At 28.4% G+C, this 16,588-nt stretch overlaps 1 protein-coding gene across 1 annotated transcript; it reads left to right on the forward strand.

The window, feature by feature from the left end:
- The first annotated feature begins 1,996 nt into the window (after nt 1–1,996).
- Nucleotides 1,997–5,498, forward strand: LOC137813364 (2Fe-2S ferredoxin-like superfamily protein). Its single transcript, XM_068615556.2, has 6 exons — nt 1,997–2,313; nt 2,470–2,583; nt 3,637–3,690; nt 4,117–4,179; nt 4,555–4,617; nt 5,126–5,498. Exons 1-6 carry the CDS (start codon nt 2,164–2,166, stop codon nt 5,159–5,161), a joined length of 480 nt encoding a protein of 159 aa, XP_068471657.2. The 5' UTR covers nt 1,997–2,163; the 3' UTR covers nt 5,162–5,498.
- Nucleotides 5,499–16,588: the final 11,090 nt, after the last annotated feature.

Raw genomic sequence — 16,588 nt, forward strand, 5'->3', positions numbered from 1 at the left:
CATTAGCAGTTAATGCAGACACTCCACTCTCAACGACATCCCATAACTCATGATAATCAAACAAAACTCTCATTTGCACACACCATCTATTGTAATTTTTTCCATCCCATTAAGGATAGGGACTGATAATTGGGTAGAGTTCATGATAACAGACTAGCTCTTGATACCAATTGTAGGAACTAATTGAAAAAAATAACAGAAGGAAAAATGTTGTAGAAATTAATTGAACGTAATTGCACAAAATTGCAAAACTGCTGAACTGATCTTATTCATTTTGATTTACTTCAAGAATATATATAATAAAATTACAATTACTGGAAGCTATAAACTACGAATACTAACAGTAATGTAAACTGACAATTAATGCAATAATAACGGTAAAATAGTTTAAGGGTAATAAAATCAGAATTAATAATAATAAAATATGAATTAATAACCAACAATAATAGTGAAACTAAGTTTAATTAATTAAACATCAAATTGTTATTTTTTTAATGCTTCTCTAAATAGCTCCCTAGGTAATTTTAAGTCTCTTTAAACTTTTACACTATCCAAAGATAAAATAAAGTATTATAATTCAAAGCATTTTAAGTAAATGAATACAAAGGTTAAACTTAAACTTGTAACAGTCAAAGAAAGACTATTACTTTTTTATGAATATACTTTGTTTCAAAGATCATTAATATACGTGTTTTCTTGTAGTAAAGTTTTCAAATAGTAGTTGTCGAAAGACGTTGATGGTCTTACTTGAGAGATTGTATTGTCTCCTTTTGATGATGATTGAGAAGATTGTCATTAGCATTAAATTCCATTAGTAAAAAAATTAAAGACCTTATTTCAATGATAAAGATATAAATAAATTTGTTGCAAAATATTAAAACATTTAAGGTTTTAACTTTAGTCGATACATTGTTATGCATTGTGATACATGATATATTTTCCTTCAATCAATGTTTTAACTTTAGTTGCAAAATATTAAACATCTAAGGTTTTAACTTTAGAACTTATTTCAATGATGCAATATAAACTTTATTCGATACATGGTTTTAACCTCTTTCCAACACATTTAATCAATAAAAATTCTATTTTAAATCACACAAAAAACTTAGAAAAACTATTATATGCTAATTTTAATTTGAATTAAAAAAAGTAAAAGTTATTATTGATTTGATTGGGTTTTATAAAATTTTCAAATCACAAATTCAATATACAAATTGTTACTTAACTAAACAAAGAGACAAAGACACACATCATCGAATTACTGTGATTTTGCGGTCAAGGAGGTATTAACACATAGGATCAAATCTATTGAAGGTCGAACACAGGTCGGTCACTTAAAGATAATTCTTGTTTAAGACAACCGATTAACCATAACACACGTGTACGAAACCCTCCCTTAATCATAAGATTAATTCAGTAAGTTGTGTCAAACACTAACCCATCTGCACAGGTATCCTGTAAATACACGTCCAAGGATGAGACAAAGATACGTATTTAATAACAATTAATACTTCAACCACAGTATACCGAACCATAACTTGAACATCTCAGTACCTTTTACAATTATTTAACCTCTAATCAAGACTAAGAATCGAGTCAAAGATGGAAACCACCAACAATTATTCAAGGAGACGATTTATTTTAGGTATCATGTAAAAACATGTCCAAAGATGAGACAAAGATATGTATTTAATAACAATTAATACTTCAACCACATTATACCAAACAATAACTTGAACATCTCAATACCTTTTATAATTATTTAATCTCTAATCAAGACTAAAAGTTGAGTCAAAGATGGACACCAACAACAATTATTCAAGGAGACGACTTATTACCCGTCTATGTAATAACACAAACCAATAAACACCCTTGTTAAAAATTTATAATAATTTGCTTTTGTGGAAATAAAAAAACTATTTTCTTTGTGGTAAGCAAACAAAAATAAAATTCTGAATAATCATCTACTTAACACATGAAATTCATATACATACACACTTATTTAAGAACGAGCGAGTTCTAGAGCATCAAATATAAATACAAAACGTAGCATAGAGTAAGAAATCACACACACACAAACACCACTTCATTGGCCATTGCACTTTACATCACAAAAACAGAGAGAAGTCGTGTTTGCGCGAACCATCAATAACAGAAAACAGAATGGCCTCCATGAATTTATTCACCACCATTCCCCTCACCGCCGACGGCCGGAATCCAACCGCCTATTTTCCCCGGAGGCGGACCAACTTCGTCGCTCTCGCCGCCACTTCGCAGGAATCTCCTCCGGAAATAGAGCTGGAGTTCATCGCGGTATCGTTCAGTTAATCCCATTTCTACCTAACTTCAATTTAATTAAAAAAATTGGATGTGTGTTCTCTCCTTGTTCTAAACAATTTAGCATATGCGAATAGAGTTAGTTAGGGTTAGTGAATTTGGAGTGAAAAATGTGGAAATGGTTTGTTGCAGCCGAAAGCGGAGAGTGACGGGAGGTATGCGGTGGAGAAAGCAAAAGCGATGAGCGGAGAGAAGCTGTTGAGGAACATCATGTCCGATAACAAGATCGAGCTTTACGCCACCTATGTATGTCTCATACCACATGATTTTCAATCCACCACAACCACTATCTCCTTTTGCACCACATTTTCAATGGCTATAAAATTTGATTACTCATACTATAGTTATATAAAAGGCATTTTAAACATTTAATCAAACAAAAAATTACCATTTTAATGTGTGTGTGTATATATATATATATATATATATATATATATATATATATATATATATATTATTTTAGTTTTAAAATATCTCTAGTATAGAAACTTGACCAGAATATTAAATTTAAAATCTAAATCTTGTAAAAAATATTAAATTAATTTTAAATTATAAGAAACAAAGTACTATTAAAATGTGAGTTTTATAACAATTTTTCGTTAAAGTAAAATTTGGAAGAATCTTAAAATGTGACTAACATAAAATAAAACTTGATGAGCGAGTGTCTAAATTCATAAGATTTAAAAGAAATTAAATTAATTTGTAAAAGTGCTGGAATAAATTATTTTTATATATAGAAAGTGAGATAATTTTTTTATTACAATGGCACCAATTGAAATAATCACATTTATATATTATTACATGTGAAGAAAAGAAATGTTCTTCAAAGAATTCAAGATGTGCTGTGTTGAAAAAGTGGTTCTTATAATAAATATTTACAAAGACTGAGGTAGACGACTAAAATAAAATTTTCTGATTAACGTTGTTTTGATTTTTTTGTGTAAACTCATTATTAAATGACAACGTGTCATTTAACTAAACTTATAATATTAAATTAAACTTAAATTTTGTAATAAATATTGTTATAAAAATAGGTAAATAATTAAAGTAAAATAATTTATTAAAAATATATCATATAATGTTATCAATGCATTTTTGTTATTATTTTTAATAAAAAAATCTTTCGTATATTAGTTTATTATCCATTGTTTTTAGAACATCTTTAAAAAAAATAAGAAACGTAAATTTAAAACTCAAACCTAATATGAATTAAATCAAATTCAATATTAGCAAATATGATTAAGTACTTATTTAAATAAAATTTATGTAGCTGTTAAATTTTAACTTCATGAAGAGCAGGGGAAACTGATGAACTGTGGAGGAGGTGGTAGCTGTGGAACTTGCATCGTAGAGGTAAAAACTTTGGTTGTTGTCATGATAACAAGTTCCTATCTTCGCTTTCATTATTCATTACTTTATAAGATATGTTTTCCTTTTTTTCTGTCAAATCGGAAGATGTTTGTGAACCACTTATAAGATCTGTTTTGCTGATAAAAATAAAACCCTTATAAGATGTTTTTTAAACAATGTGTAAATTGTCTGATTTATTAATCATTTGATTGAAAATTAACTTTCTCAATTCTGTAGACACTGTTAACTTTTAACTAAATAGTTCTATGTTGTGTTGGTCAATGAGTTGGCATAACATTTACGAAGTATGAACCTTCTCTCTTTTTCGAGTTTTTCAAGAGGCATGATATAGTTCAAGGTTTTTTACAAGGTATATACTGCATACTCATTAATCTCTAATTGCAAGTAATATTGATTCTTTTGTTGCAGATTATTGAAGGAAAAGATCTTTTAAATGAAAGAACCAATACTGAACTCAGATATCTTAAGAAGGCATGTTTGCTCTCCCTCTCAAAGTCACCACACAAGAACGTTTTGTTCAAGTCATGGTTCAATTTTAACTGGTTAAATTTATAGTTGAATTGAATAATATTAGAAGGAATATAAGGTTTAACTGATTGGAAATCTCCTATCCTAAGCCAGTGTTAGAAATTTCATATTCTGAGAAAGTAATTTGATATTATGGTCATTGAATTGAATGCACTTCCATCTTATCCAATGGAACAATGAACTACTGGTGATTTATAACCCCTTTTATACTGTTATACAAATTTCTTAGAAAGGTCATCTTACTCTTTGAGGGTGATATGATGGTAAGTTTTGAATTTTCTGTATCTTCTAATTCTAAGCTTTGGCCATTTTCAACAGAAACCTGAATCTTGGAGGCTGGCTTGTCAAACTATTGTTGGAAACAAAGAAAACTCTGGCAAGGTAGGTGTGTCTTTCAAAATCAAGGTTCACTTTACATATCTATTTTTTGTTTTTTTTTCTGCTACAATTAGGTGTTCTATGTAGCGAGAGTGGTGTCACAAGTGTAAGAGAACAGCATATACCATGATCATGATCTACATATTGGATATTTTAATTAAAAGTTATTTGATTTTATAATAATTTAATCTGATTGAGTGCCATATTTCATAAAGTTTCAATATCTGCTATTCCAATTCACTACAAGCACCATTCAAATGTCTATTCCTATATGAAGTCTACAATAGGACCCTCAATGAGAAAGACAACAGTAGAAAATATGAATATGCTAGTCTCTTTCACCTTAAAGTAAACGAAATTTAATAGAGTGGGGAATCTTTATCTTTTTGTATAGATGTCTTAAAGAATGAGACATAAAAATATTGAGTGATTACTTTCAAAATTAAGATTTAGTTTCCTTCATGTGCAATAGATCTAGTGGATTAATATATTTTCTATGATGGCCTTTTAGGTTGTTGTTCAAAGGATTCCTCAGTGGAAGAAGTAATAGGCCATACCAAGCAGGATTTCCATGTGTTCCTCCTCGATTTAACAGGGTTAGAAGCACAGTACTAATCAGTGAAGCTTGCATCATAAATTCATGAAAAACTTTTGGTTTGATTCTTAATGTAAACTTGCAGATATCTATAATGTATAATTTCCCTTCTTGTCTTTTAATGCTTGCCACTTAGTTTGAATTCTTTAGGTTAGTGTACAAACCTTGCTGTGCAATAGCACTGTATGCTTTATCCAAAACAACGAGCCATGTGCAGAATATTTTCAAAGAATATTGCAGAAAAGTGAAAAAAACACCAGCCAGAACAATTTTGAACTTTGCAAACAAACTAAGATTCGTTATATATTATGAAATATTTTTGTCTCTTTATTACTTTGTTGTATAATCAGAGTTTACGACACTAATCGTTTTGAGTAAAAAAAGAGGAGATAAATTATGATAGATAGAAGTTACAGAGGATAAGAATTATAGTACAGTTCTTCTATTGATAATGTTTCTTTATTTTGTCATCTTTCAATAAGTTATTTTGTCATCTTTCAATAAGCCAAGTTATACCTGTACTATTTTATTCTTCTCTAATATTAATATTTTTCATTCTCTACATTTAATATAGAGCACTTTTTTTTCTTTTTATAGGATTTTATTTGTGAAAAAGAGGTAATGTTAATAAAAAGATAAAAAAATATATTGAGACAGTAGATAGATCCTTCAAAAATGGTCGTAGAGTAAAATTTATTGAGTCATATGACCTTTTTGTTAATTTTTTTATAATAGGATCTATGATAATTAAGGTGAATTTGAAATAAGCATGCATACAGAATGAATAGTGATATTTTATCTAACACTTTTTACTTAAAGAGCATATCACTTCAAATGTTACAATTTGATTATAATCTACCTAGTACATAATCTTTATTATAGATTGATATCACCTATAATATTATATAATAGGTATAAATATAAATACTTTTAATACTTAATATAAAACACTTCTATATAATCATACATACCAATAAAAATAATTAATTCAGTTTATTTTATGAAATTTTCAAAGCAATGTTACTAGTGTATCAAATTTGTTCTCATTATTAATGAATTCTAGAACTCTCTTCTCATTTAATAGGGGCAAAGAAGAAAAATAAAATTGAAACCTTCATAGAAATTTAAACAATGTCTTATAAAAGAATCATTGATCTCTTTTAAACTACATCCTATATTAAGGACTTGAAAGATTTTTTTTTTCTCATTAATGTTCTCTCTTTGTTTTACTCTTGTTGATATTGATTATTAATTTACAAAGTAAAGAAGTAATATTTATACATAAATTTTGCACATATTTTTTCTATTATTTTACTTGTTCCTTTTTTTATTGTTTTTCCTTTACTTCTCTTAGTATTAAAACAATTGTGAGTTGTTGATCGCTTCCAAAATCTCCTACCTAATTATTCATTTTAATGTGTCTTCATACCTAGATTAATAAAACAACCTTATTCTATTTATTACTCTTGCATGCAATTGAAGTTGAGCACAAATTTAGTTTCAATGGTTATTATCTTTGTCAAAGACTTCTATTATATTCTTACTCCTTTGAATCTTTCTTAATGTTAATGCAAAGTTATTGTTTCTTATGACTTAAAACCATTTACATATATAGTTATTAGTTATCATATGAACTAGTCATAACAAGAAACTTTTGTTGCTTATATTTTAATATAAATAAATGCATATGATTGTAACAAAAAACCAAGCAGAAAAGTGAAAACAATCCTTAGTTTTGTTCTTTTCCTAATAGCAGAAAAGAAATGAAAGAAAAGGAGAAGAGAAAGAAAGGAGAGAAAAAGATAAAGAAAATTATGAATATTTTTTTACTCTTATCTTAACTCTTTAGTTTTTTTGTAAAAATTATCCTAAAGGAAGTAGATTATAAGCTTTCAAATCCGTAACACTATAGAGAGAATAACATAATAACTTATATTATCTAAACCTTATGATTTAATTTTTGGCACAATGAGCTAATAAAAAATATACTTGTGGATTGCATGTTGCTTTTGGTATGTAATATTATTTTATGAGGTGATGTCAAAGTACTTTATACTTGAAAAAATAAAATAAAATAAAATAAAAATAAATAAATATATATATATATATATATATATATATAGTGTGGACTTGAATGATCATGATTAAACACTCATCATTGCGTGTTGTTGATGATGAAAATAAGTTTTGTAGACATGAAAAACATATGTTGAAAATGTTACTCTAATGTGCCTAATCTTTATTGCTTGATTATTTTATTAATAGAGCTCACAGTGAAAGTTTAGTAATAAATAAACATTTATTTTGAAGTTATAGGTGAATTGAGCAAAAGATGAATAAATTTAGAGTTTCTATTTTTTATTTAAAAATGATATTAATTTTTCATTATTTGGAGTTGATAGAATTAGTTATAAAAAAATTTATTAGTTTTTTAATTTTGGCATTATTTAATGTTTTCTATGGATTGCAACTTAATCTCCTAAAATTAGTTTATTTCATGTTTTTGTTGTAGTATAAGATATTTATCTTTCAATGATTCAAAACTTTATATAAAAAAAAATTGTTTGTTTAAATTATTTTAAATTTGATTTGACCTAAAATTCAAGATTAAATTCTCTCCAAAATAAAAACACACTCGAAAGTCAAGAGGAGGTTTGATATTATATTGTGAATTACCTTATTAGATAACTTGTTGAATAAACCTTAGTGGTCATTGAATAGTCTCAACCTCATAGTATAATATGAAAGTAAGAATTTGTTGATTTTTGTAATTAATTTTGATTCACATTTTGATGAAATGTATTATTTTTGAGAGAGAAAAACCATTCTAAGTCGTTCTTAAAAAAATTGTATTCTTATTTTTAAATTATTATTTTAAGATAATGATTTTTTCTGAAATTATGAATCAATCTTGATTAGTGTGTCATCTTCCTATTACATTTTCCTTCTTTTGTCCATTTTATTGAATTTGTAAAATAGTAATTGTTTTTCCCAATTTATAATTAGACATTCATCAAGTTCTTCTATATTAGTTTATCTCAAATTAATCTTTTAAGTAATGCATCAACTGATTTTAATTTATTTTTCTATTTAAAGTTTTTGTGAAACATTTCCTTGAGTATGATGGAGAAAATAGTAAATAGTGTAGCACATATATGGTCAAAATAGAGAGTTCTACCAAATGTTAGTGAAGAACAGCTGTTGTATTGACTGTGATTTATTTTGCTTAGTGTCTTTGCCAAACTTTGAAACTTGGTTGTTCTACCTGCCATTGAATAGGTTTCTTCATTCTCTTCATAAGCAACTTCAATTACACTCTTCTACTCTCTTCAAACTTCACTTTTTAAGTGATTTTTATTATTATTTAGTAATTTTAAGATAATGCACATTATACCAATAAATAGTAATACTTTTTTTTGAATAATTCACAACCAAACCAAACACCTTTTTTGAAAACTAGAACTAAATTCTCTCATGTTTAAACAAAAACACATCAAATCCTATTTTGATTTGGAGATTGAATTATTGAAGAAAAAAGTGAAACATTCACATGACATATGCTAAGGGTACTCTTTTTTCTCCTTTTTTTTTGTGTGTATTGTGGAAATATAGTTGTGGTCTTCTAGACCCTATAGTTGAAGCTCCCAAATTTAGAATTGCTTTTGAAATTTAAATGTTGGGTTGTGACTTAAGTGTTTGAGTCTTGAAAGAAAAAGAAAAAGAAAATATCCAAGATTGGTTGTACTCAACAACTAGATAGAGCCAAAAAAGTGGGAACCCTCAAATTCTTGATCTTTTATTATGTGGGGATGCATTTGTACCCTTTTCTCTTCCCTTTCTCAAACAACACACAAGATGCCAATGTGTGGCTTTGCAGACAGGGAATCATGTATCCATGGACCCTAACATTTCCATGCTAGCTAGAAATTACCTTTTGTTGGAATTATATATATGTAATGTGTTAAAATATTTTGAATGTCTAAAAATGCCTTTTTTTAATTTAACTAATTTTGAAGTACACAAGTTTTGGTCTCCAAGTAGTTTGGATAGGTTTTACATATGGACAAAAGTTGTTTAGATAGAGCTTGAAAGATAAAAACAAATGGTACATTTCAAAATTGAAAAAAAATACCAAAAAAGCATTAAAATTTGAAGAAAAACAACTAAAATTAAAATTAAAGAGATTTGAACAAAGTGAAAAGAAGAAACTTGTGTTGATTAGTGGTGGATTTATAATATGATTGAATAAACCTTTTAGGAGAATAAATAAAATAAGAAAGTAATTTTCTTTTCATAAATTTGAAAAAGCCCATTAAATTACATTATAACAAAATCATGAAATAAAAACCAATTTTAAAGACTAAAAATAATTAGTTAGTATAATGACTAAATCAGAGACCATTTTAGAGACAAAAAAAATTTGATTTCTAAATTAGTTTCTATTATTGTTAAATGACTTCTAAATTGGTATCTAATTAGCAACCAAGATTTTTGTTACTAAATTTAGAATTTAAATAATTGGTAGTTAAAACCTTGGTAGCTAATTAGATACCAATTTAGAAACTATTTAACAATAATAGAAATTAATTTAGAAACTTTTTTTTTTAATTTTTAAAATAGTCTTTAATTTAATTAGTATAACAACTAATTATTTTTTTTTTCTAAAATTATTTTTTATTTCATAATTTTCTTCTGCTAAGTTATTTTTATAGAAGTTATCTAAGCATGTGATTAGAATGCAATTAGGGTGTTATGATATATTAAATAAAAAAGGGTGTAGAAAGATTATGTGAAGTGAGAGAAGATAATGATTGTGATGAGATGGCCCTTAACTTTTAGGGTGGTGGACAATAAGCATCTCATATTTTTTATCCTTGGAGGGTTGAGAAATGCAGATAGGACATATGGGGAGCGGGGAATGAAGGAGACCCCTAGAGTGGTGGGTCATTCCACAACTACTATCATATTTGTATGGTCAATGTGTCTACATATACTTGTGTTATTCCAACAATTTTAAGCTTAATCTATTGCTGCAGTTGGGGTAGTTGAATCCACCCATTTTCCAATGTCCTTCTGTGAACCCTTCAATAATTGAACTACCATGAATGAAATCACTTCAACTGCACACATCAAACACCCAATTCTTACTAACCTTAATGTCACTCTCCAAAGGGCTAAGTACAAGAATCATGTCATAAATTAACCCTAAATCTTTTTTACATTCTTTCCAAGATTCACTACTAATCATTCTTCAACAAATTTATATCAAAGATTAGCTTTTAACTCACTTTAAATTATAAGTTTATAAGTATTCACTACAAGAAAATCATCAAATAAAAATTATTTTTTAGAGACTAAAATAATTAGTTGCTATAGTGATTAGATTAGAGACCATTTCAGGGACTAAATAAATTTTTGTTTCTAAATTTGTTTATATTATTATTAAATGGTTTCTAAATTGGTATTTAATTAGTTATCAAGGTTTTAACTACCAATTGTTTAGTTTCTAAATTTGGTAGCAAAAATATTGGTGGCTGATACCAATTTAGAAATCATCTAACAATAATAAAAACTAATTTAAAAACCAAAAATTTATTTAATCCCTAAAATGGTCTCTAATTTAGTCACTAGATAGCAAATAGTTATTTTTAGTTTCTAAAATTTGTTTCTATTTTATGATTTTCTTGTTGTGATATTTTTTATTTTAATTATTTTTATTCAATGTAATACTTCTAATTTATTGAATTTCTAAATATTTTATCCAGTGAGAATAAGGAAATGTTAAATATTATAGGACGGTTTTCATACATGTAATAATTTTTAATTTGATTTGTATTTGTATTAAATTATTAAGTAAGTCCCGAAAAGTGTAGAATACTATCGTTTTGATTTTTACTGTTATGCCTTTGGTTTCTTAGTTTAATCCCTACATGAGCATGTGTGGAGAGGACATTTCAAAGAATTGTTAGAGATGAGGGAAGAGTGAAATAGTGAAAATCATCCTCAATTATTATAAGAAAATTGTTAAATAAAAATTAATTTAAAAAATAATAATTTTATAGACTAAATTATTAATATCTAAAATAATTTATACTATTAATAAAAAATCATGAATTAATTTTTAAATTGGTATTTAAAATAGTTTATATTATATTAATAAAGACTTTATAAACTAGTTTATAGATTGATATTTAATTAGCTACCAAGTATCTAGTTACCAACTTTACTATTTCTAAATTGATATTTAATTAACTACCAAGTTTTAAATACCAATTACTTTAGATTCTAAAGTTGGTAACTAAATTCTTGGTAGCTAATTAGATATCAATTTAAAAACTATTTTATAAATTTTTATTAATAATAGAAACTATTTGAGATACCAATAATTTTTTTAGTCTATAAAATGGTATCTAATTTAGTTAATATAGTAACTAATTATTTTTTATCTCTAAAATTAGTTTTTATAATGATTTTTTTGTAGTGATATATTCTCGTTCACCCCTTAGACGATGTATGTGTCAGTCATAGGACGTCCTCTCCACCAAGTGTGCAAGATTAGTAGGAACAACTATTCTTTTACCAAAATTTTGGTATTCACTGAATCATGAAATACTAGGATTTATTTTCTAGCACCATACATTATCTCACAAACCAGTTTTCCAGTACTTAAATTGATCATATAAACACTTCTCAAGATAGGAAAACACCAAAAAATAAGATACATTCTCAATAGCAAAGGACAGATTAACTCATTGCTTGGTTGTCACTTTGAACTAGAACAAATTGGCACCCACCGTGGGCAAGTAAAATTCTTTCTGCCTCCACAAGAAACCATTCTAAATTTCCATATAGAATATCATACGAAATTATGAGAAAACCGTAGACAACCAGTTCAACCCGTAGAAGATGGTCATGCTCCAACTTTGCAGCAAATCCTAGAAACTGTTAGAGAGTTGTAATGGGACAATGCGGAAGCAAAAAGAGAGCAGAGGAAGCACAAGTAGAACAAGACCAATTGTGTGAAGAAGTAGAGCCATCATGTCACCTAATTGAGAAAGTTTTACGAGCACCTTAAGAATTTCAAAAAACCATTGAGAGTTGCAGCAGGCCATATGTAGAGAAATGTTCTGTCAAGTCGATTCACAACCATTCTCCTAGGCAATCATGGAGGAGCAAGTACATTGAGCTACATGGTACCCAAAATCATGCCATTTTCTAGGTCAAAAGATCCCGTAAACCACCTCAAAGCATTCTAATCTCAAATGTTAATCTTAGGGGCTTGAATGTTGTCTGATGCAAGATGTTCGTAAGAACCTTCACAGACACTGCTATATAGTGGTTTAGCGAAATTCCCGATGGAGTCATTACCTATTTCCAAACTTTTTAGCAAATGTTTGTGGAGCGATTTTCAACTAATAAAGTGAAGCCTCCTCGACTTGTTCATCTTTCTTATATCCAACAACAAGAGAATGAGCCTATGAAGAACTACCTTAATAGTTTTTTAGACATCTTGAGATGTTTGTTGATGTTTTTGTCAAGGGACTCCGAACCAACCCTTTTAATGAGTCACTAATTTGGAATAACGCCAAATCCATGGTTGAAATTTGAAGTAGAGCATCGTCCCACATCGAGGCAGGGGGGTAATGAAATGAAAGAGGTCATAAGAAAATCGTCAACAAGGACAACAATCATGAATGGAAGTCGAAGAGTGAAGTTGACCATCAACAGGGTAGATATGTGGATCAACGATATGTACTTAATGTGGCTTAGAGGTCACACAAGGAAAAAGAAAGAATGAAATTTTCAACTTTCACAATATCACGAAAATATATCCTTGAGGATGATAAGGTATCCAACACAGTGCATTTTCCAAAAAGGAAATATCGACTTCTTGGTCATATCTGACATGCCTGGTGTGAATTTCATCAAGTCCATGGATATGATACATAAATATATTATGCCTTAGCAAATCAGCTCAACAAATTGGCAAAAAAATGTTACTTGAAGCATTATGAAGAGTCTCGTCCCTCGAGCAACAAAACCAGTCTTCAATCCTCTTCCACAAATTGCCACAGAGCATAAGACACCCATTCTAGGAGATTTCAACCCAATAATAGAAAGGGTCATGGAAGGGGGATGACCAACTCAAGACCTAAACGATATTCTCAAGTTGTTTTCTCCTTTATGATCAGGAAAGCTTCTCCAATATCAGTAATAAGCTTCTCAGATGACCACCTTAGTGATGTGACACCTCACGAGGATGATCCCATTTTCCTTTTGGTCATTATGATGGGGCACAATGTACATCGGTTCCTAATAGATCAAGAGAGCTCGATCAATGTCATGTTTTGGGATACGTTTATAGGACTTCAGATAGCATGAGACCAACTCAAACCTTTCAACTAGGTTTAGATATGCTTGTCAGGTAAGTAGGTTGAAGCTCATGCCACATTAAGTTATGCACTACCTTATCAAATGAATTATTGGCAAGTACTATTGTGGCTAGGCGCTAGAATTTTTAGCAAGCGACCTTTGAAACCCATAACTAGTAAGGAGAAAATTTGAACTAAAAAATATGGTTGAAGTTGGTATTGTATCGAATACATGCATACTATATGAAAGGAAAGAAGAAATGCTCAATTGTTAGGATGCAGCTAGGCGGGGTCGACATTCATCAAAGTAAGGACTTATTAAAGGAATCTAAGGGTAGACAGATGTCGAGCTTAATATAAATGGTATCATAAAAAGAGAAAAAATTACCCTTTACGTCACCAGTTTCGTTCTTGCAAACTGGTTCATTTATTTCACAAGGTTGAATAGCCATGTCTTTCTAGTTAGTCTTGCTAATTGTTTGAAGATTGTGAAAAACTTTAACCTTTTTCACAAACGTATATCCCAACATCTCCCTAAGGAATTCCATCTTAGCCCAGGAATAAGATGAGTCGTAGGCAACCATTTGTAAGGGCTTAGAACCTTAAACCCAGAAACTCAAAAATCAAACCACACCAAGACAGAGTGAACTCAAAACACAAAATGAAACTCAACAAAAGGAGAAAAGAGTAACTTAATCAACAAAGTGAAAATATGGAAAGAACAATACTTTTTTTAGGATACATGTGAAATAGAGAGAACTCAAAGAAGTGGATAATGGTAAATGAAATGTGGGTCTTTATATTTTAAATGAGGTGAAACAACACCAACTGAAACAATGCGAGAGGGAGCAAAGTGTTTTAAGCTACTCGATCCAATGCAATAATCAGGGTGTTACACATGGTGTGTGAACAACTACGAGGTTTCGAAATGACCTGATGAAACATTTATGAAAGGATGTGATGCTTGAGGGACTCAGAGGATGCTTTTATAACACTTTTTCGAGCCTTTTCCCCCTATTTGGTTTAGGACAAGGGATTGTATACCATCTCAAATTTGTCTTAATAACCATGGCTGACTGAATACTTTGTTAAGCCTTTTCGTCCTATTCGACTCAAGGCTAGGGGGTTATCTCCACCCAGTCTAGCAAGATTAGCGAGAACAACTATTCTGTTACCAAAATTTTAGGAACCACTAAATCCCGGGATACCAAAATTCATTTTCTAGTTCCTCACATCTCTTACCACACGAATTAGTTTTCCAATACTTAAAAAAATAATCTCTGAATGCCCCTCAAGATGAGAGAACACCTATAAATATGATACATCCTCAATAGCAAAAGATATAAGAACTCATTGACTTAGTCACCATTTTGAACTAAAACACTTCTTATATATTTAATAAATTCCTATGTCTAGTAACTAAATTGACTTTTTTTTACATATATAGAAACTAAATTATATGTTTTAAAACAATTACATTATGACCTCTAATATGATTATTGATGTTTAATGGAAGTAGATTTCTCTTGGTAAATTTAGGTGTGAAAAGAAAAAAAGAAGTGTGATAAATAAACAAAAGCACGTTAACAACTATTATAATAATAATAATAATAATAATAATAGTTTCATTGATTTTTATAATAATTATTTTAAAAAATGACGCAAATATTTTTTATTAATTAACACTGTAAAAGATTATAATGAGAGTGTATAAAATTAATCTCTTTGTGAAGGTGAATAAATGTATTAGTTATTGATGCAAGTAGGGTTAATTTATTCTATGAAGTGTGGAGTGAAGTTTTGAATTTTAAGGTTAGAGATGGTGAGTTTTGAATTCAGATCTCACCCACTTCTAGTTAGTCAATGATTTTGAGATTCGTTGATAACAAGTAATTTGTTTGTTTAGAATGAGAAGATAGTTTTAACAACACTTGAATAAATGGTGATTATAAAACATAGTAGTTAAACCATTCCCTTCACTTTCACAAATCTCTACTTGCATTACATTTCCTTTGATGTCTTAGTTTCACCATTACTCATTGGACTTCAAATTGGTGCTTCTTGGGGTTTACTAAGAGCTCATCATTATAAATTATAAGAAGAATAAAGTTTTTTTAACATCACAAATTTAGTAAAAACAATTACTTTATAACCATTTTTTAGAATAAAATATTATATTATAACAAAATAATAATTTTTTTAAATGTTAAATGAATTTATTTATTGGTGAGGAGAATATTATCTCCATTGTAAGCTTCATACATTCATACATCCATACATCCATCTTAAGATTAAGATATAAGTTTATAAGATCCTTCTCTCTATTAATCATACAAATTTTAAGTTTATATAGGATCATATACTATATCATAAAATTAATTTAAAATTTAAGTCTCATAAAACATCAACATTAGAATATCTTAACATGACATAAAAAAAAATAAGATTCATAGTATTATATAAAGTTTATACAAAAATTAAATTTTATATAATGTCATACACTATATCACAAGATTAAGATTTGAAACAAAAACATGTCATTAAAATATGTTAACATTTATTACAAAGTGGACTTTAAGCCTAACTCAACCCCATAAAACCAGCTCAATGGGATGAGGTTTGCACCCACTTATATACAATGAAAAGCTCTAATCTCTAGTCGATGTGAGATCTCCAACAACATTAACATAAATTAAGGTCTTATATCTAAACCCTAAACTCTTGATAAAAAAAATAAAATTATTGCTTTATTTAAAAAATATATTTCTACCAACAATTAATTAAAACATTAATTCTAAGATTATTTCATTAGAGTAAAAATTATAAAAATATGTTGAAAATGATGTGGAACATTATAACCTAAACAAATTAAATTGAAACTTCTAAAATAGATAGCTCTGAAATTTAATTAAAAAACAGACAATTTTTCTAATGCAATTTACTTATTTATTACTTACAATTTAAGTAAGTGGATATCATTTTGTTAATATAATAATTCATCCCTTAA

This window comes from Phaseolus vulgaris, chromosome 1 (assembly GCF_051622355.1).
Source record: "Phaseolus vulgaris cultivar YP4 chromosome 1, ASM5162235v1, whole genome shotgun sequence".
Classification (NCBI taxonomy): domain Eukaryota; kingdom Viridiplantae; phylum Streptophyta; class Magnoliopsida; order Fabales; family Fabaceae; genus Phaseolus; species Phaseolus vulgaris.